Source organism: Gopherus evgoodei, unplaced genomic scaffold (assembly GCF_007399415.2).
Source record: "Gopherus evgoodei ecotype Sinaloan lineage unplaced genomic scaffold, rGopEvg1_v1.p scaffold_35_arrow_ctg1, whole genome shotgun sequence".
NCBI lineage: Eukaryota > Metazoa > Chordata > Testudines > Testudinidae > Gopherus > Gopherus evgoodei.
Window position 1 is genome coordinate 1181205 of NW_022060027.1, and position 21334 is coordinate 1202538.

The 21334-nt window shown below is 44.1% G+C and overlaps 1 protein-coding gene across 1 annotated transcript in view; it reads right to left on the reverse strand.

The window, feature by feature from the left end:
* The window catches only part of LOC115641515 (butyrophilin subfamily 3 member A1-like), a 90472-nt gene that overhangs the window by 42318 nt on the left and 26820 nt on the right, over positions 1 to 21334 (reverse strand). Inside the window, exons 3-4 of the mRNA XM_030544720.1 lie at positions 1749 to 2096; positions 360 to 641 (exon numbers count right to left, since the gene is read on the reverse strand). Of these exons, the coding sequence (XP_030400580.1) occupies positions 360 to 641; positions 1749 to 2096 (630 nt within the window). The remainder of the gene's footprint in view (positions 1 to 359; positions 642 to 1748; positions 2097 to 21334) is intronic.

The following is a 21334-nucleotide window of genomic DNA, read 5'->3' on the forward strand; positions in this document are numbered from 1 at the left end:
TTACTATCTCACAGAAGAACCTGTTCTGTCCTTTTAGTAAGTGTTTAAACCACAGCATTGCAGCTATAGCATTTCTAGTGTAGACACACCCTTAGTCTATTACTTCAGCCTAGTTACCTTTATCAACCAAACGCGTCATCTCCTCAAAGAATGATATCAGGTTCATTTCACAAGACTCAGCCCAACTCCTGACAGCCAGTTTGTCCAGATCACAGAAACCTCCATCACTAATGGCCCCACAATCACATAAGAAGGACATTTCTTGTCTCAGTACTAGAAACAGGTCCTAGCTGAACGAAACTACCAAGTGACCCAGCCCCCAACTCCCATGGTGACCCCTTCTGAATGGAGGGACTCACCTGAGAGGTGAATGGCTGATTGCCGCTCGGTCTCCAGCAGGCCATTCTGCACTATGCAGGTGATGTCTCCATTGTCTTCCCCTTCTGTGACAGTGACGTAACTCACAACACTATACAGGTTCTCCCTGTCCTGAGTTACGTTGGTCACAATCTCCATTGTCAGGTTCTGCCAGTTTCCAACCCACTGGAGTTCGGGTTTGGGGAACCAGCCTGTGGTTCTACAGGCCAGTCCGATCCCCTGGCCTCGGGGGCCCAGCACATCAATGAACACTGGAGCCATAACTACAGGGAGAGACAGAGACTGTGTGTCAGGAAATTGTGACTTTGGTAGCACCCATGTGATTCCCCAGATACCACTGGGTATAGGGAATTGTGACTGGAAAGCTACATTCCCTCATGTGCAAAGCGTCCCTGGGATCCCTCATTCTTATGACTGGGGAAATTAAATAATGCCATCTTGCATTTCCATAGAGCACTGTGCCCTGCAGGCTCACTGAGGAACATGCAGGGTGAAACTGCTACACAGAGATCACTGCACCTGCTGCTAAAATTCAACCGCTTCTGGAGTGAAGCCAAACAACTGTCAGGATCTTGAGCACAGAGCATGAGGTGTGGGTTGGTGACCCTGCCTACATAACTGCTCTCAATCCTCCTGCACCACTGTCCCTTAAATACTGTCTCCTCTGGAGTCCTTATCCCACACTGATAACGGTGCCAGACCACGCCATCACCCATGGTTGGATTTCCTTCTCCCTGTTCTGCACACAACCACCTTCCCCTCATTTCAATCTCTCCCTAAAAGCAGACATCTTCTGTGGAGCCTTTGGATTAGAAGCCACCGAAGATGGGAGATGATTTAAAACATTTAAAGAATTATCACATGAAGACCTCTCACCTAGCGCTCCATGTTTCTGAACTGCATTGTCTGGGACTAGGTTACTCAGTGAAGTAAATGGTCCCGTCCATTGGCCTTGTGCAGCACTGAACATGTGGTTGGTGCCCAGAGAATAACAAACAATATCCCAGCCCTTGGAAACTGCAGGGGGAGTTTTAGGGAGGCCAAATATAATTATCACCTGAGCTAGGATTTGGGCAGAACATAGGGGTAAAGGTCCCACTCCTTCAAACAGCACCACAATGAGCATGAGAGCTGAGGACTGTGGCTTTACATCTCTTTAAAAAGAGGTCGTTTAATGCAGCACTGACCCTGCTAGCACCACAGTAGGGTCAGCGCTGAGTGCAAGTGGAAAGCGCCCCCTACTGAGTCCTGTACAACAGTCTCTGCAGCACAGGACCCTACTGCTATGCTGGGCTCAGTCTGGGGGCACCCCCCGTCTTACAGGAGGCTCTGGCTGCCCAGGTACAGTGTTCCCTAGTGCTGCATCTCACCTGCAATCCCTAGCTCAGTGGTGGCTTCCTGGCTCCATTCTGGGTTCTTCACAAAGCAATGGTAAGTCCCAGCATCTGCCTCTTGGAGCGCTTTCAGCTTCAAGGAGACATTCCCAGTGCTGAATTCCTGCAGGAATAGCTCCGTCCGATTCTGGTAACTCTCCCCTGGCAGGTTCTGGGAACCCTCATCCAAGTACTCATGAACAGGGATAAATCTTGTTCCAATTTTCCTCCACAGCACATCCATGCTGGGCAGCCGGGCCGGAGGTGAGAGCTGGCAGGGTAACACCACATCCTGGCCAACTACCCCCACCACAGGGCTTGGGGAACCAGCCAGGGAGAACTTCTCTGGAAGAGACAAACCCAGAAGAAGATTCAGTGTGAGCAAAGAGGAGAGGGTATCTGTCATGGGGTATACCTGCCCTGCAATGGAAGGGAAGAGGTTAACCCCATACTGTGGGCTGAGGAAGCCACGCACTCCCACCTCTGCTGGGCATGCTCCAACTTGAACTACAGTATAAAAGGGAGCAGCACAGCTCAGTCTGCCATGACTGAGGAGAAAGGATGTGTGTTGCAAGCTCCCACCTAGGAACTGTTGTAGCCCTGGGGCACAAAGGCCAGGCTACCGAGACCCAGGCTAATACCTGGCTGACCATAGCTGCCCATTAGAGGAAGGAGTCATTGGGAACGTCACCTGACAACTACCCCAGAGGTCTCATAGATTATGGAGCAAGAAGACTGGATAGGAAGTAGCCCAGGGGAACCAGACATTGAACTGGTTATGGAGCTAGGAACAAAGTCAGCATGTTTCAGAGGGATTCACGCTGATTCTCTGGTGGTTACACTTGCTGCTGACAGGGCCCTGACTGGGACCTGGTGGAGCAGGGGCTTGGGTCCCTCTACCCCAGCTGCAAATCCACTCCTGGGGGTGGCAACCTAACCTCTGCCTGGCTGCTAGGCCATACTGACCTACTCAGAAGGGTTGTCCTATTGACTTCAGCCCCTAGGCAATTCTGCCCTGTACTTTTCACAGCACAGCACATTTAGCACCCCAATGCCACCCTGCCTTCAGAGCTGGGCACCTGCCATCAGCCGCCACTCTCCGGCTGCTCTGCTTGGGCTCTGACACCTCTTTCATTAGAAATTAAGCATTGCCCCCATTTCCCCTAGTTCCCTTTGCTTCCTGGGCTCCCCACCAACTGTCCCATCACCCATGAGCCCTGCTGCCTCCTCCTCCTTGTCCCCAGGTCTCTTCTGCGGCCTCACACCCCAGGTCTGCCCTGCTCCTTGCCTCTTGACCATGGTGCTCCTCCCACTACAGCACCATGGGTGGTTGCCCATATTGCCGCCCATATTGCCACCCATACGGCCCTGGTTAAATCCACAATATAGAAGTTAAAATACTCCTGTGCACCAGAGCACTACAACAATTACCTTGATGGAAAGTTTTAAAGTTGCCTTGTAAACTCCATAAACCATAATGCACTCTCATTCCCTTGTCAATATTATTACAGTGCAGGCAGAACTGAATTATGTAGTTGTGGTTTCCTTTCAAATCACAAAACATATTCACACTGTGTTTACATCTCCCACTACCGTAGCTCTGTAAGCAGCTATTGGTCAATGTCATCATCGGCAAGATCACTGCATGGTATTTGACTAGGCTGAGATTGTTTGTGGCAAAAGGCAAAAGAGTTAAAGACATGAATGGATATCAGAAGATTTTACAAAAAAAAAATCAGTATGAGAAAGTGCCCTGAATGTGTTACAAAGATGGTCCTACAGGAGCCACCTCCTGCTAAGAAAAGCAGAACATGGAAGGAAGAAAAATGAACATTTCAAGACCAGTGGGAAAGGCAGTTTCTTGTTTTTCTGAAGCCATCTGATTCGGTTTCCAAGCAAGTTGCAGTGTGTGCTGTTTGTAAGAGAAAAATTAATCAAATCAAAATTTGTGCAATGCAACGTCACTATAGCACTCATGCAGGGGTACTTGAAGAGAATTACCATGATAAGTTTCAGAGGTGCAAGCTGTTACATGATGCAAACACTGAATTCAAAAGACACCAGAAGCATCTCAAAGATTTTTTTAATAAAGCAGATCAGACTGGAGTGGCTACTTTTAAAGTTGCACTACTTTTGGGGAAAGCAAGGACACTCAGTGATGGAGAACTCCTGAAGAAAATGTTTCTGGACGTAGAATCAGAAAGTAAGCTTTTCAGAGGGATACCACTTGGGTAATGATACTTTACAGAGGAGCAAAAGAGAGCTGGCAAAATTTCTACAAAATGAAATAGCTGGAAAAATTTCAGCAAGCCCTTTCTACAGTCTGTGCATGGATAAGAGCCTTGATGTCACGAGGAATCGAAGGTAATCGTATGGGTTCGCTTTTTGAACTGTGATTGCCCTTGTTTTTCTGAAGGTGTTTTATGTCAGGTGAGCCTCAGAGATCGGCCTACTGGCAAACACATGTTTTGAATATGTAAAGGCGAGAATGCAAGAGCGCAATCTTAGCTTTGACAATCTCTGCGGTTTGACAGCTGATGGGGCAGCAGCTAAGCGAAGTGCATGAGTAGGGGTGCTGAACTGATTCCAAGAAAGGTGCACTCTGAAACTTTTTCTGTTTCACTGTTCTGCCCACCAAGAGGTACTTGCCAGCAAAGCTTCAATGAAAAGTATAGATAAGGTTGAATCCATAGTGAAAAAATGCATCAGTGCTGTCAACACCAGCAGTGTCAATAAAGGGAGATTCACAACTCTGTGTGAAATGGATTGTGAGATACACAAGGTGCTGCTGATTTACAACTCAGTCCACTCGGTTAGTTTTAATGACAGTGTACAGAGTGTTTGAGCTCTGGGAAGGGCTCATTGAGGTTTTGTAAAAAGTTTCACCATAACTGTTTCAAAAACTACAAGATCCAGAAGTACATGGATGTCTGCTCTTTTTGAAAGGATTTTTATTGAATCTTGCTTCCCTGAATCTGGAGCTTCAGTAACCTCAGCTAACAATATTTGAAAGCATTGAACTAATTAATACATTCAGAATGAAAATCACCAACATCATCCAGCACCTACAAGCGGAATGGGACTTTTAATTTTAATTTGAGCTTAGTGAGTTTCTCAGCTGTCAGGATGAGAATGTGCAGCAAAAAGTCAGTTTAGCTGTAACCGAACACCAGAATATTCTCTTGGAGAATCTTGAAAATCATTTCAGTAAAGGAAACTTTTTCCATCAGTACACCTTTGTTTGCAGTCAAAAAATCTGAACCAGAATTGTTGAATGGGTCAGTGACAAACTAACTGGGTTGCAAGACTGATTAGCTTCCTATGATTCTTTCGAGTTAAGCAATCTCAATTTCCTCATCCTGAAAATGTGCAATGATTCAAGGATGAAAACATACTTTAGTCAGCCCAGTGTAATAGTAGAGGAATTCTGGAGTAATGTATATCTGTTTGAGGACATCTACAAGCCCCTCTCTAAAGTTGCTTTGCTTTTCCTAGCCCTGTTTTCTACTACTGTGCTGTGTGAGAGGGCATTCAGTGCACTGCATTGTCTGACGAACAAGTACCAAAACTGCCTCACTGATGCTAACCTGCAGACTTTCCATTCAAAGAGCTCCTGAACTTTTGCAAGTAGTCTGATACACACAGTGGATGTGTTAAAACCCATAACTTTAATTTCATTATCACACTGTATTACTAATGTACAATATAATAGGATTATGTTTGTTATAACTATTATCATTATTATTGGATTAGATTGATTTTTTGTCTGTTTCTGAAAGAAAAAATAGGCATATTTGCAGATATATTTTGTCATTGCTATTTGGACTTCTTTTATGTCAAAGCATTTTTAAATTTACTTCCGAATTGTTGTACACATAACCACTTTTTACCAAAAAAGCAAAAGAAACAACAAAAATGACAAGAACATGCCAATAACCTTATTTGTGTTTCTATTCTATTAGAACCAGTAAAGAATAGAGGTAACTGTGCATTGTTTTTATTACTGTCTGAAAAAAAAACCCTACATAAATAAATTGCAATGGTTTGGATGTATATCCGTGCAAATTACTTTATTAACTTTAGGAAAAATAAATAATTTTGGAAAAAAGTGTCAGTGCGGCTATCAGCAAGAGTTGGTGGCCACACTGTGAGGCCACCAAAAAATTTGTTGTGAGAACCTCTACCCTAGAACATTTCACCCAAATCCTCCCAGGAATGGGGTCAGGGCCAGGGGGGAGAAATGGATACAGCAACAATGGCCAGCAACACTTGCTGAGACCCTAGAGTTGATGGAGGATTACTTGGCTGCCAAAGGGTCAGAACTGTGACCCCATAAACTGGAAATCTCAGGCAGCCAAGAGAGACAGACCAAACTGGTCCCCTGCCAAACTGATGGATGAGGCCTGTGACACCTGCCCAGACCACTGGCCTTCATTTCAAACTCCAACAGAGGCAACCAGCCCCCAATCTGGAGGGAAGAAGACTCACTGAGAGGACTCACCCCAACAAAAGCAGCCCCTTTGGTCAGAGGAGGGCAAGACTACTGTTACAAGTGTGGACAAGAGAGATGCTTCCAATGGGCATGCCCGTACATGGAGTGTAACTATGGCCAGCTGTGGGTGGTGGGTTCCCTGGCCCACAAGAGGGGTCTGGAGAAACTCTGAGTCCCCATAAGGGTGAATGGAACTTCTGTGACAGCCCTAGTTGACTTGGGGTGTAGCCAGACCCTTATCTGAGCTGGCCTGATAGAAAACCCTGAACCAGTGGGAACAGAGATCCACCTGGAGTGAATCCAGGTCTGGCTGGAGATTGTCAGACATGAAGAGGTCTGCCAGGTCTGCCTGGGCTCCAGCTACCAAGTTGTCATGCCCCATGGTGCTAGGGTGCGACTGGCCATAGTTCTCCAAAATCTTACAAGAATGTGGCAGCCAATCCCCAAATGGGAGGAAGGGAGGGCCAGTGAAGAGGGGGTTACTAGGGCACCAGCCAAACCCTGATCAGGGGGAAGGGCCCTCTAACCTGCCCAAGGTGCCAGACTACCAATGACTCACTATAGGGACATCCTTGTGGGAAGCCCAGGCAGAACTGGAATGTGACAGGAATTTCCTCCAAGAGCAGAGGATGGACCTGACCCTAAACTGGACCTGGAAGTAGGCGGTGGCCCCAAATCAGGAGAGAAGTGAGGCTCCTTGGCTGCCATATGGACCCTGATTCGAGATCCAAAATGTCTGCCTCTACCAAGTGGTTAAAGACCCATAGATCCAGAAAGATTTCACACCACTGCTAGAAGAAACATGGTGGAAGAGTAGTCATGACTGGAGTACAGGTATTGAAGGCTATGTGCTGTTTAGGAAAGACAGAAATAAAGACAAAGGTAGTGGAGTACCATTGTATATCGATGAGGTTAACTGTAAAGAAATAAGAAGTGATGGAATGGATAAGACAGAGTCTGTCTGGTCAAAAATCACGTTGGGAAAGAAAGCTAATAGAGCCTCCCCTGAGATAGTGCTTGGGGTGTGCTATAGACTGCCAGGATCTGATCTGGATAGAGACCTCTTTAATGTTTTTAATGAAGTAAACACTAATAGTAATGATATGATCATGGGAGACTTTAAGTTCCCAGATATAGACTGGAGGACAAGTGCTAGTAACAACAATAGGGCTCAGATTTTTCTGGATGTGATAGCTGATGGATTTATTCACCAAGTAGCTGAAGAACCAACAAGAGAGGATGCCATTTTAGATTTGGTTTTGATGAGTAATGAGGACCTCATAGAAGAAATGGTTGTAGGGGACAACCTTGATTTGAGTGAAAATGAACTAATTCAGTTCAAACTAGATGGAAGGATAAACAAAAATAGATCTGGGACTAGGATTTTTTATTTCAAAAGGGCTAACTTTAAAGAATTAAGGAAATTAGTTAGGGAAGTAGTTTGGACTGATGAACTTGTGGATCTAAAGGCGGAGGAGGCCTGGAATTACTTCAAGTCCAAGTTGCAGAAACTATCAGAAGCCTGCATCCTAAGAAAGGGGAAAAAATCATAGGCAGGAGTTGTAGACCAAGCTGGATGAGCAAGCATGTCAGAGAGGTGATTAAGAAAAAGCAGAAAGCCTACAAGAAGTGGAAGATGAGAGGGATTAGCAAGGAAAGCTACCTTATTGAGGTCAGAACATGTAATGATAAAGTGAGAAAGGCCAAAAGCCATGTAGAGTTGGACCTTGCAAAGGGAATTAAAACCAATAGTAAAAGACTCGATAGCTATATAAATAAGAAGAAAACAAAGAAAGAAGAAGTGGGACCGCTAAACACTGAGGATAGAATGGAGGGTAAGGATAATCTAGGAATGGCCCAATATCTAACAAATACTTTGCTTCAGTATTTAATGAGGCTAATGAGGAGCTTAGGGATAATGGTAGGATGACAAATGAGAATGAGGATATGGAGGTAGATATTACCACATCCGAGGTAGAAGCCAAACTCGAAAAGCTTAATGGGACAAAATTGAAGGGCCCAGATAGTCTTCATCCAAGAATATTAAAGGAACTGGCACATGAAATTGCAAGCCCATTAGCAAGAATTTTTAATGAATCAGTAAACTCAGGGGTTGTACCGTACAACTGGAGAATTGCTAACATAGTTCCTATTTTTAAGAAAGGGGAAAAAAGTGATCCAAGTAACTATAGGCCTGTTAGTTTGACATCTAGAGTATGCAAGAGCTTGGAAAAAAATTGAAGGAGAAAGTAGTTAAGGACATTGAGGTCAATGGTAATTGGGACAAAATACAACATGGTTTTACAAAAGGTAGACCATGCCAAACCACCCTGATCTCCTTCTTGAGAAGGTAACAGATTTTTTAGACAAAGGAAACACAGTGGATCTAATTTACCTCGATTTCAGTAAGGCATTTGATATGGTTCCACATAGGCAATTATTAGTTAAAGTGGAAAAGATGGAGATCAATATGAAAATTGAAAGGTGGATAAGGAACTGGTTAAAGGGGAAACTACAACGGGGCATACTGAAAGGTGAACTGTCAGGCTGGAAGGAAGTTACTAGTGGAGTTCCTCAGGGATCAATTTTGGGATCAATCTTATTTAATCTTTTTATTACTGACCTTGGCACAAAAAGCAGGAATGTGCTAATAAAGTTTGTGGATGACACAAAGCTGAGAGGTATTGCTAACACAGAGAAGGACCAGGATATCATACAGGAAGATCTGGATGACCTTATAAACTGGAGTAAAAGTAATAGGATAAAATTTAATAGTGAAAAGTGCAAGGTCATGCATTTAGGGATTAATAACAAGAATTCTAGTTTTAAATTGGGGGCACATCAGTTGGAAGTAATAGAGGAGGAGAAGGACCTTGGAGTATTGGTTGATCACAGGATGACTATGAGCCACCAAGGTGATATGGCCGTTAAAAAAGCTAATGAGGTTTTAGGATGCATTAGGCGAGGTATTTCCAGCAAAGATAAGGAGGTGTTAGTACTGTTATACAAGGCACTGGGAAGACCTCATCTGGAATACTGTGTGCAGTTCTGGTCTCCCATGTTTAAGAAGGATGAATTCAAACTGGAACAGGTTCAGAGAAGGGCTACTAGGATGATCCAAGGAATGGAAAACCTGCCTTATGAAAGGAGACTCAAAGAGCTTGGCTTGTTTAGCCTAACCAAAAGAAGACTGAGGGGGATATGATTGCTCTTTATAAATATATCAGAGGAATAAATATTAGGGAGAGAGAGGAATTATTTAAGCTTAATACCAATGTGGACACAAGAACAAATGGATATAAACTGGAAACTAGGAAGTTTAGACTCGAAATTAGACAAAGGTTTCTAACTATTAGAGGAGTGATGTTCTGGAACATCCTTACCAGGGGAGTAGTGGGGGCAAAAGACATATCTGGCTTCAAGACTAAGATTGATAAATTTATGGAGGGAATGGAATGATGGGATAGCCTAGTTTTGGCAATTGATCTGTGATTATCAGTAGGTAAGTATGCCCAGTAGTCTATGATGGGATGTTAGATGGGGTGGGAGCTGAGTTACTACAGAGAATTCCTTCCTGGGTGCTGGCTGGTGAGTCTTGCCCACATGCTCAGGGTTTAACTGATCGCGATATTTGGGGTCGAGAAGGAATTTTCCTCCAGGGCAGATTGGCAGAGGTCCTGGAGGTTTTTTGCCTTCCTCTGCAGCATGGGGCACAGGTCCCTTGCTGGAGGATTGTCTGCAGCTTGAGGTCTTCAAACCACAATTTGAAGACTTCAGTAACTCAGACATAGGTTAGGAGTTTGTTACAGGAGTCGGTGGGTGAGATTCTGTGGCCTGCATTGTGTGGGAGGTTAGACTAGATGATCATAATGGTCCCTTCTGACCGTAAGTCTATGAGTCTATGAGTCTAGTTCCACAGCGATTGTGGTGGGGCCTCTTTCACCTAGGAAGAGGTGCCCTAGGCAGGGCATCTAGGAAGGGAGAAGACCCTTCAGTGGGTGGAATGAAGATTCTTTTCACCAGGCATACATCGTTAGGTAAAGGACTACTGCACCACCTGCTCCGAGGGCTAATGAGCTGGGCCAAAGAGGATACCAAAGGTACCGCAAACCCCCTTCCTTTGTTTAGGATGCCCTTTCAACACACTGACATAGACCTAGTGTGACCATTGGAAAAAAGGATATCATTACATACTCGTGGTTGTCGAATACATGACTTGGTATCCCAAGGCTGTCCCCTTACTCACTATCATAAACAGATAGCTAAGGGTTAATGTCTCTTTCACCTGTAAAGGGGTAACACCAGTAACCTGAAACACCTGACCAGAGGACCAATCAGGAAACAAGACTTTTTCAAATCTGGGTGGAGGGAAGTTTTGGGTGTGAGTTCTTTGTCCTTGTCTTGTGTCTGACCCTCTTGGCTATGAGAGTGATTTTTCTATCTCCTGGCTTTCTAATCTTCTGTTTCCAAGTTGTAAGTACAAAGATAGTAAGACAATAAGGTTTATATTGTTTTCTTTTGTATTTACATGTGTGTAGCTGCTGGAATGTGTTAAATTGTATTCTTTTTGGATAAGGCTGTTTATTCATTTTTTTCTTTTAAGCAAATGACCCTGTATTTGTCACCTTAATACAGAGAGACCATTTTTATGTCCTTTTCTTTCTTTTTATATAAAGCTTTCTTTTTAAGACCTGTTGGAGTTTTTCTTTAGTGGGGACTCCAGGGAATTGAGTCTGCAGCTCACCAGGGAATTGGTGGGAGAAAGAAGTCAGGGGGAAAATCTCTTTGTGTTAGATTTACTAAGCCTGACTTTGCATACCCTCTGGGTGAAGGGGGGGTGGGGGAGAGATTGGCTCTCTCGGTACTTGTGTTTTCCAGGACTGGAAACAGGGAGGGGGGAGTCCCTCTGTTTAGATTCACGAAGCTTGCTTCTGTATATCTCTCCAGGAACCCAGGGAGGGAACACCTGGAGGGGAGGAGGGGGAAGGGAAATGGTTTATTCCCCTTTGTTGTGAGACTCAAGGAATTTGAGTCTTGGGGTCCCCCAGGGAAGGTTTTGGGGAGACCACAGTGAGCTAGGCACTGTATAAAATACCTGGCTGGTGGCAGCATTATCAGGTCCAAGCTGGTAACTAAGCTTGGAGGTTTTCATGCTAACACCCATATTTTGGACGCTAAGGTCCAGATTTGGGAAAAATGTTATGACACTCACAACCAGGGCACTCAACAATCCCCACAGAACTCATGAAGATCTTTGGCAGGATGGGAATACCACAGGAAATACTGACAGACCAGGGCATGAATGTGGCATCATGGTTAATGGCTGAATTATGCTGCCTATTGAACAGTCTTATGTGTAGTGCTGGGGAGGAGCCGGTGGTTGTGGTACATGTAGGTACCAATGACAGAAGGAAAGGTAGGAGAGAGGTCCTGGAGGCCAAATTTAGGCTCCTAGGTAAGAGACTGAAGCCCAGAACCTCCATGGGAGCATTCTCTGAAATGCTTCCAGTTCCACGCGCAGGGCCCGTTAGACAGGCACAACTGCAGGGTCTCAATGCGTGAATGAGATGATGGCTTAGGGAGGAGGGGTTTAGATTTATTAGGAACAGGGGAAGCTTTTGGGAGAGAGGAAGCCTATACAGGAAGGACGGGCTCCACCTAATCCAAAATGGAACCAGATTTCTGGTGCTTAAAATTAAAAAGGTCATAGAACAGTTTTTAAACTAAGGCTGGGGGAAAGACGACAGGTGCGGAGGAGCATTTGGTTCAGACATCCTGTAGGGGAGGAGCTACAAATGGAGATTCTCTATATCCCAATAAGGAAAGAGGATGGAAAATGATAAAATACAGGGAGGAGCTGATGAGAAACAGTCACATGAAAAAAAGTCTCATTCAATTATGCCATGCAATAGGGGATAACCAAAAAATGACAAGTTTTTAAAATGCTTATATACCAATGCTAATAATGCTAATAAGATGGGTGAACTAGAGTGCCTAGTTTTAAATGAGAATATTGATATAACAGACATCACAGAAACCTGGTGGAATGAGGATAATCAATGGGACACAGTAATATCAGGGTACAAAATATACCACAAGGACAGAACAGGTTGTGCTGGTGGGGGAGTGGCACTATATGTGAAAGAAAGCACAGAATCAAATGAAATCAAAATCTTCAATGAACTAAATTGTACTATAGAATCTCTACGGATAGAAATTCCATGCTTGAAAAATAAGAATATAGCAGCAGGGATATATAGACCACCTGACCAGGATGGTGTTTGTGACTGTGAGATGCTCAGGGAGATTAGAGAGGCTATTAAAATAAAAAACTCAATACTAATAATGGGGAATTTCAATTATCCCCATATTGACTGGGTACATATCACCTCAGGAAGGGATGCTGAGATAAAGTTTGTTGACACCTTAAATGACTGCTTCTTGGAGCAGCTGGTCCTGGAACCCACAAGAGGAGAGATAATTCTTGATTTAGTCCTAAGTGAAGCACAGGATCAGGTCCTAGAGGTGAATATAGCTGGACCGATTGATAATAGTGACCATAATATGATTAAATATAACATCCCTGTAGTGGGGAAAACTCCACAGTGGCCCAGTACGGTAGCATTTAATTTCAGAAAGGGGAACTACACAAAAATGAGGAGGTTAGTGAAACAGAAGTTAAAAGGTACAGCACCAAAAGTAAAATCCCTGCAAGCTGTGTGGAAACTTTTTAAAGACACCAAAATAGAGGCTCAACTTAAATGTATACCCCAAATTAAAAAAAAAAAAACATCATAAGAGAACCAAGAAAGAGCCACCATGGTTAAACAACAAAGTAAAAGAAGCAGTGAGAGGCAAAAAGGCATCCTTTAAATAGTGGAAGATAAATCCTAATGAGGAAAATAGAAAAGAGCATAAACTCTGGCAAATGAAGTGTAAAAATATAATTAGAAAGACCAAAAAAGAATTTGAAGAACAGCTAGCCAAAGACTCCAAAAGTAATAGCAATTTTTTTAAAAAATACATCAGAAGCAGAAAGCCTGCTAACCAACCAGTGGGGCCACTGGACGATTGAGATGCTAAAGGAGCACTCAAAGATTAATTGCAGAGAAACTAAGTGAATTCTTTGCGTCGATCTTCACTGTTGAGGATGCGAAGGAGACTCCCAAACCTGAACCATTCTTTTTGGGTGACAGATCTGGGGAACTGTCCCAAATTGAGGTGTTATTAGAAGAGGTCTTGGAACAAATTGATAAACTAAACCAGGGGTCAGCAACCTTTCAGAAGTGATGTGCCAAGTCTTCATTTATTCACTCTAATTTAAGGTTTTGTGTGCCAGGGTATGGCTACACTTGCAGCTGTACAGCGCTGAGAGTTAAAAACCTGTCTTCGGACAGCTGTGTAGGGAAAGCGCTGCAATCTGTCCACACTGACAGCTGCCAGCGCACCGTCGTGGTCACATTTGCAGCATCTGCAGCGGTGTTGGGAGCGGTGCATTATGAGCGTTCAAGTGGCTGCAATGTGCTTTTCAAAAAAGGGGGGTGGGGTGGAGTGTGACAGGGAGCGTGGGGGAGAGAGCGAGGATTTTTAGAGCCGACACTATGTCAGCTCCCTGCCTTGCAAGTTCCGACCCTTCCCCCACCCCTCTCTCATTCACTAAATGCAAATAGCCCTCTTTGTTTTTTTCCTCATAAACCAGATAAACAGCTGCTCCAAAACGGACTCCCCCTCATTCACAGCAAACAGGATATGTGTTTGTTTTTTAGATAAGCAACTCCAGGAGCCCTGAGTTCACAACAAAACAAACAGAGGCATCATAACAAAACAAAGAGATTTCTTCACTTAAAATCATTATGGAAAACTTCCGGAGGTCAGTTACAGCGTAGTAAGATTAATCACTGCTTACATTGGCACCCCAGCGCTGCAGCAGCAGCTCTGTTCTCTTTATTCCTCTCGTCGAGGTGGGGTACATGCAGCGCTGTAGCCAGGGAAATACAGCGCTGTATGTGCCTTGCCAGTGTGGATGGGGAATGAGTTACAGCGCTGTAAAGACACCACCAGCGCTATAACTCTCAAGTTTAGCCAAGGCCTTGCCAGTAAAAAGTTTTAACATTTTTAGAAGGTCTCTTTCTATAAGTCTGTAATATGTAACTAAACTATTGTTGTATGTAAAGTAAATAAGGTTTTTAAAATGTTTAAGAAGCTTTATTTAAAATAAATTAAAACAGAGAGCCCCCCCGACTGGTGGCCAGGACTCGGGCAGTGTGAGTGCCACTGAAAATCAGCTCACATGCCTACCCCTGAACTAAACAGTAATAAGTGTCCAGGACCTGATTGTATTCACCCAAGAGTTCTGAAGAAACTCACATGTGAATTTGCCTGACTACTAACTGTCATCTATAACCTATCCTTTAAATCAGCTTCTGTACCAAATAACTGGAGGATAGCTAATGTTATGCCGATTTTTAAAAAGGATTCCAGAGGTGACCTAGGCAACTACAGGCCAGTAAGCCTCACCTCAGTACCGGGAAACTATTGTAAACAACAAAATTGTCAGACACATAGATTAATGTAATTTGTTGGGAAATAGTCAACATAGTTTTTGTAGAGGGAAATCATGCCTCACCAATTCACTAGAATTCTTTGAGGGGGTCAACAAGCAACAATGGACATGCAATGGATATAGTGTATTTAGATTTTCAGAAAGCCTTTGACAAGGTCCCTCACCAAAGGCTCTTAAGCAAAATAAGCAGTCATGGGATAAGAGGGAAGGTCCTCTCATGGATCGGTAACTGGTTAAAAGATGGAAACAAAGGGTAGGAATAAATGGTCAGTTTTCAGAATGGAGAGAGGTAAATAGTAGTGTCCTTCAGGGATCTGTACTAGGCCCAGTCCTATTTAACATATTCATAAACAGTCTGGGAAAATGGGTAAACAGTGAGGTGGCCAAATTTGCAGATGATACAAAACTATTCAAGATAATTAAGTCCTAGGCGAAGAGCTACAAAAGGATCTCACAAAACTGGGTAACTGGGCAACAAAATGTCAGATGAAATTTAATGGTGATAAATGCAAAGTAATGCACATTGGAAAACATAATCCTAACTATACATATACAATGTTGGGGTCTAAATTAGCTGTTACCATGAAAGAAAGAGATATTGGAGTCATTGTGGATAGTTCTCTGAAATCATTCACTCAATTTGCAGTGACAGTCAAAAAAGTGAACAGAATGTTGGGAATCATCAAGAAAGGGATAGGTAATAAGACAGAAAATATCATATTGCCTCTCTATAAATCCATGATACACCTACACCTTGAATACTGTGTGCAGATGTGGTCGTCCCATCTCAAAAAAGATATATTGGAATTGGAAAAGATTCATAAAAGGGCAACAAAAATGATTACGGGTATGGAACGGCTTCCATATGAGGAGAGATTAATGAGACTGGGACTTTTCAGCTTAGAAAAGAGGCAACTAAGGGGGATATGATAGAGGTATAGAGAAAGTAAATAAGGAAGTGTTATTTACTTCTCATAATACAGGAACAAGGGCCCACCAAATGAAATTAATAGGTATCAGGTTTAAAAACACAAGAAAGCATTTTTTTTCATGCAACGCACTGTCAACCTCTCGAACTCCCTGCCAGAGGGTGTTGTGAAGGCCAATACTATAACGGGGTTCAAAAGAGAGCTAGATAGATTCATGGAAGAGAGGTCCATCAATGGCTATTAGCCAGGATGGGAGATAATGATGTCCCTAGCCTCTGTTTGGCAGAAGCTGGGATTGGGTGTGTCATAAACAGATAGCTAAGGGTTAACGTCTCTTTCACCTGAAAAGAAGTAATCTGAACCACCTGACCAGAGGACCAATCAGGAAACAAGACTTTTTCAAATCTGTGTGGAGGGTTTGTTGTGTGTGTGTCTTTTGTTCTTGGGTTTTCTGCCTAAATCTCTCAGCTAGAGAAGGATTTTTCTATTTCCTGCTTTCTAATCTTCTGTTTCCAAGTTGTGAGTACAAAGTGGGTTTTTTCTTTTGTATTTACATGTCTATAGTGGCTGGAGTGCTTTGCATTGTATTCTTTTTGAATAAGGCTGTTTATTCAATATTCTTTTAAGCAATTGACCCTGTATTTGTCACCTTAATACAAAGAGACCATTTGTATGTATTTTTCTTTCTTTTTTATATAAAGCTTTCTTTTAAGACCTGTTGGAGTTTTTCTTTAGTGAGAAACTCCGGGGAATTGGGTCTGCAGCTCACCAGGGAATTGGTGGAAGGAAGAAGTCAGGGGGAGATCTGTGTGTGTTAAATTTACTAGCCTGCCTTTGCATTCCCTCTGGGTGAAGAGGGAAGTAATTCTGTTTTCCAGGACTGGGAATGGGGAGGGTGGAGTCCCTCTGCTTAGATTCACGGAGGTTGCTTCTGTGTAGCTCTCCAGGAGCACCTGGAGGGGGGAAGGGAAAAAGGATTATTTCCCTTTGTTGTGAGACTCAAGGGATTTGGGTCTTGGGGTCCCCAGGGAAGGTTTTTGGGGGGACCAGAGTGCCCCAAAACACTCTAATTTTTTGGGTGGTGGCAGCAGTACCAGGTCCAAGCTGGTAACTAAGCTTGGAGGTTTTCATGCTAACCCCCATATTTTGGACGCTAAGGTCCAAATCTGGGACTAGGTTATTGACAGGGTGACAGGGCATGGATCACTTGAGAATAACCTGCCTGTTCATTCCCTTTGGGGAACCTGCCATTGGCCACTGTCAGAGGACAGGATACTGGGCTTGATGGACCATTGGTCTGACCTCGTATGGCCATTGTTATGTTGTTATGTTCTTATTCAGACCCACAAGATTTCAGTGTACCACCCTCAGGTGGATGGGTGGGTGGAGAAGTTCAACGGAACCCAGAAGGCGATGCTATGCAAATTGGTGGAGGACAACCTATGGGATACATTAGCCTGGCCTTGTTGTTCTCAGTGCGGGAAGTCCCCCAAGCATCCTCAGACTTCTCCAACTTTGAGCTCCTCTACAGGTGCATCTCCGATCTCATGAGGGAGAAATGGGAGGAACAAGAAACCTGGGTCATGGGGTTAGTCCACTATATATTACAACTGCTCAAACAACTCCAAACACTGGGGACCTACACCCAAGAGAACCTACTACTAGCACAACATTAACAAGAGCAACAGCACAATGTTAGTCTATAAGGTGCCACAGGATTCTTTGCTGCTAGCACAATAGAGGTACTTTGACTCTAGACTTTGAACTTTGAACCTAGAGACCTGCTGTTACTCTTCTTACCATTCGCTGAATCCAAACCAGGCAAGGTCTGTTTGAGGTGATGTGATAGGTAGGGACAGTGAATTATGAGATCTGGTTACCTGGACTGTGAAAAGAGGTACACATATACCATATAAACCTCCTAAAAAAAGCAACAAAGAGTCCTGTGGCACCTTATAGACTAACAGACGTACTGGAGGATAAGCTTTCGTGGGTGAACACCCCCTTCATCAGACGCAACATGGAAACCTCCTGAAAGCCTGGAAGGCCAAAGAAGGCCTACTGATTGCCACTTAGCCCCTGGAAACAGAACTGACTTCCCTAGTTGGGGCCCAATGTACAGAAAGAATAGCAAATATGGCAGGCGACCAGCTCAGCTTAACAGAGAAATCTTTGGTCAGCTAACCACAAAAAGGAAGCTTACAAGAAGTGGAAACTTGGACAGATGACTAGGGAAAAGAATAAAAATATTGCTTGAGCATGCAGGGGTGTAATCAGGAAGGCTAAAGCACAATTGGAGTTGCAGCTAGCAAGGGACATGAAAGGTAACAAGAAGGGTTTCTACAGGTATGTTAGTAACAAGAAGAAGGCCAGGGAAAATGTAGGACCCTTACTGAATGGGGGAGGCAACCTAGTGACAGAGGATGTGGAAAAAGCTTTTTTTGCCTCGGTCTTCACAGACAAGGTCAGCTCCCATACTGCTGCCCTGAGCAGCACAGTATGTGATGAGGTGAACAACCCTCAGTGGTGAAAGAACAGGTTAAGAACTATTTAGAAAAGCTGGACATGCACAAGTCCATGAATCCGGATCTAATCGAGGGTGCTGAGGTAGTTGGCTGATGTGACTGCAGAGCCATTGGCCATTATCTCTGAAAACTCGTGGCGATCGGGAGAGGTCCCGCATGACTGGAAAAAGGCAAATATAGTGCCCATCTTTTAAAAAGGGAAGAAGAAGAATCCAGAGAACTACAAAATTTAATATCTGGCAGACTGCTTACACCCAATCTCCACTGCAGCCATGAACTCAGCTGCATGCAAATCCATCCCAGGCTGGGAAGAAAGGGAAAGGGTTGCTTTTGCACTGACATTTAAAAAGTAATCTGTTGCAGATTCAAAATAGCCTTATTTCTTCTTGGTAGCTCTCTTTCCTCACCTCAGGCCCTGGAAAAATCATGGAGCAGGTCTTCAAGGAATCAATTCTGAAGCACTTCAAGGAGAGGAAAGTGATCAGAAACAGTGAGCATGGATTCATCAAGGGCAAGTCATGCTTGTCCAACCTGATTGCCTTCTATGATGAGCTAAATAGTGCTGTGGATATAAAGAAAGCAGTGGACATGATATATCTTGACTTTAGCAAAGCTTTTGATTCGGTCTCCCACAGTATTCTTGCCAGCAAGTTAAAAAGATATGGATCGGATGAATGGACTATAGGGTGGATAGAAAGCTGGGCAGATAATAGGGCTCAACAGGTAGTAACCAATGGGTCCATGCCTAGTTAGCAGCTGGTATCAAGAGGAGTGACCCAGTGGTCAGTCCTGGGTCCTGTTTTGTTCAACATCTTTATTAATGATCTGGATGATGGGATGGATTGCACCCTCAGCAAGTTTGAGGATGCCAGTAAGATGAGGGTAGAGGTAGATATGCTGGAGCATAGAGATAAGGTCCTGAGAGACCTAGACAAACTGGAGAATTGGGCCAAAAGAAATCTAGTGAGGTTCAACAAGGACAAGTGCAGAGTCCTGCACTGAGAATATAAGAATCCCATGCATTGCTACAGGCTGGGGACCGACTGGCTAAGCAGCAGTTCTGCAGAAAAGTACCTGAAGATTACAGTGGACGCGAAGCTGGATATGAGTCAACAGTATATCCTTGTTGCCAAGGAGGGTAATGGCATATTGGACTGCATTAGTAGGAGCATTGCCAGCAGATTAAGGGAAGTGATTATTCCCTTCTATTTGGCACTGGTGAGCCAACATCTGGAGTATTATGTCTAGTTTTGGGCCCACCACTACAGGAAGGATGTGGACAAATTGGAGAGAGTCCAATGGAGAGCAACGAAAATGATTGTTGATTGCAGCACATGACTTACAAGGAGAGGCTGAGGGAACTGGGCTTATTTGATCTGCAGAGGAGAAAAGGGAGGGGGGTTGGAACTCAGCTGTTCTCAGTGGTGGCAGATGACAGAACAAGGAGCAATGGTCTCAAGTCTCAGTGGAAGAGGTCTAGGCTGGATATTAGGGAAAGCTATTTCACTAGGAGGGTGGTGAAGCACTGGAATGGGTTACCTAGGGAGGTGGTAGAATCTCCATCCTTAGAGGTTTTTGAGGTTTTTAAGTTCAGGCTTGACAGGCTGGGATGATTGAGTTGGGATTGGTCCTGCTTTGAGTACAGCCTTGGACTAGATGACCTCCTGAGGTCTCTTCCAACCCTAATCTTCTATGATTCTATGATTCTATAACCTCTGGATATGAGGCCTGTGACAATTGGCCAAGAACTCAGCCCTGAGCAGCAGGAGCAGTTGTGACATCTAGTGAAGGCCTTCCCAGAAGGCTTGTTATCTCAGCTGGGATGGACTAATGCAACGAGCCACCACATTGCCACTATCCCAGGTCAGAAGGTATGTGACAACTACCAGCCACTCCACAAGAAAATGTGGGGAGCTATCCAGAAAAATCTAGAGACAATGCTGGCTCTGGAGGTCATGGAGTAATCATGAATTGAATGACGGAACATGATAGGCTTGGTCCCGATACCAGATGAGTCATCCAATTCTGTATTGTATTTCAGAAAGTCAACACCATCTCCCAATTTGATTCCTACTCAACACCCCAGGTAGAAAAGCTCCTGGAGCAGCAGGGGTGGCTAAGTTCCTTTCCACCCTTGATCTCATAAAAAGGTATTGGCAAATACCCCTGATGCCAGACTCATGGGCAAAGACAATCTTCCCTACGCCATTTGACCTTTTCCAATTCTTGACAATGCTGTTTGGGCTGCACAAGACAGTCACCATATTCCAGGGCTGGTGAACCAGATCCTGCGGCCACACAATCAGTACACAGAAGCATACATTGAAGATACTGTGATACACAGTGCGAGTTTGAAAGACCACCCCCTGCACTTCTGTTAGGAGCGTTAGTAACAATGTAGGATTCAGGCCCGTATTTTTGCCAGATAGAATTTTGCGTCTTGTTTGCCCATTTGATTTTTGATACTTTCATAAGAGAAAGTTACTCACCCTGCAGTAACTGAAGTTCTTCTAGATGTGTGTCCCTGTGGGTGCTCCACTGTAGGTAACAGTGCGTCCTGGCACCGTTGATGGGAGATTGTTGGTAGCAGTGCCTGGTTGGGATGCACGCACTCAGTTGGTATCTCCCGTATCATTGGAATCTTCCTGAGCGCGTGCACCCCACATCCTCCTCATTTCCTTCTCTACTGTGGAGAAATCTTACTAGTACTCCAAAGTAGAGGAGAGAAGAGCAGGGAGTGGAGCACCCACAGGGACACACATCTCAAAGAACTTCAGTTACTGCAAGGTGAGTAACTTTCTCTTCTTCTTCCAGTGCTGTCCCTGTGGGTGCTCCACTGTAGTTGAATGTGAAGCAATACCCACTATGGTTGGTGGGATTTTGGACTTGTGTGAAGAACAAAGGTAGACAGTACCATATGGCCAACTCTGGTGTCTGCCGTGGTATCCCATGTAACAGCATAATGTTTGGCAAATGTGTGATCGAATGTCCACATGGCCACCTTGCATATGTCTGTAACAGTAAAAACTCGTCCTATTTTAGTTCAAAAAGATAGTCTAAGACGTCAGGGAGAG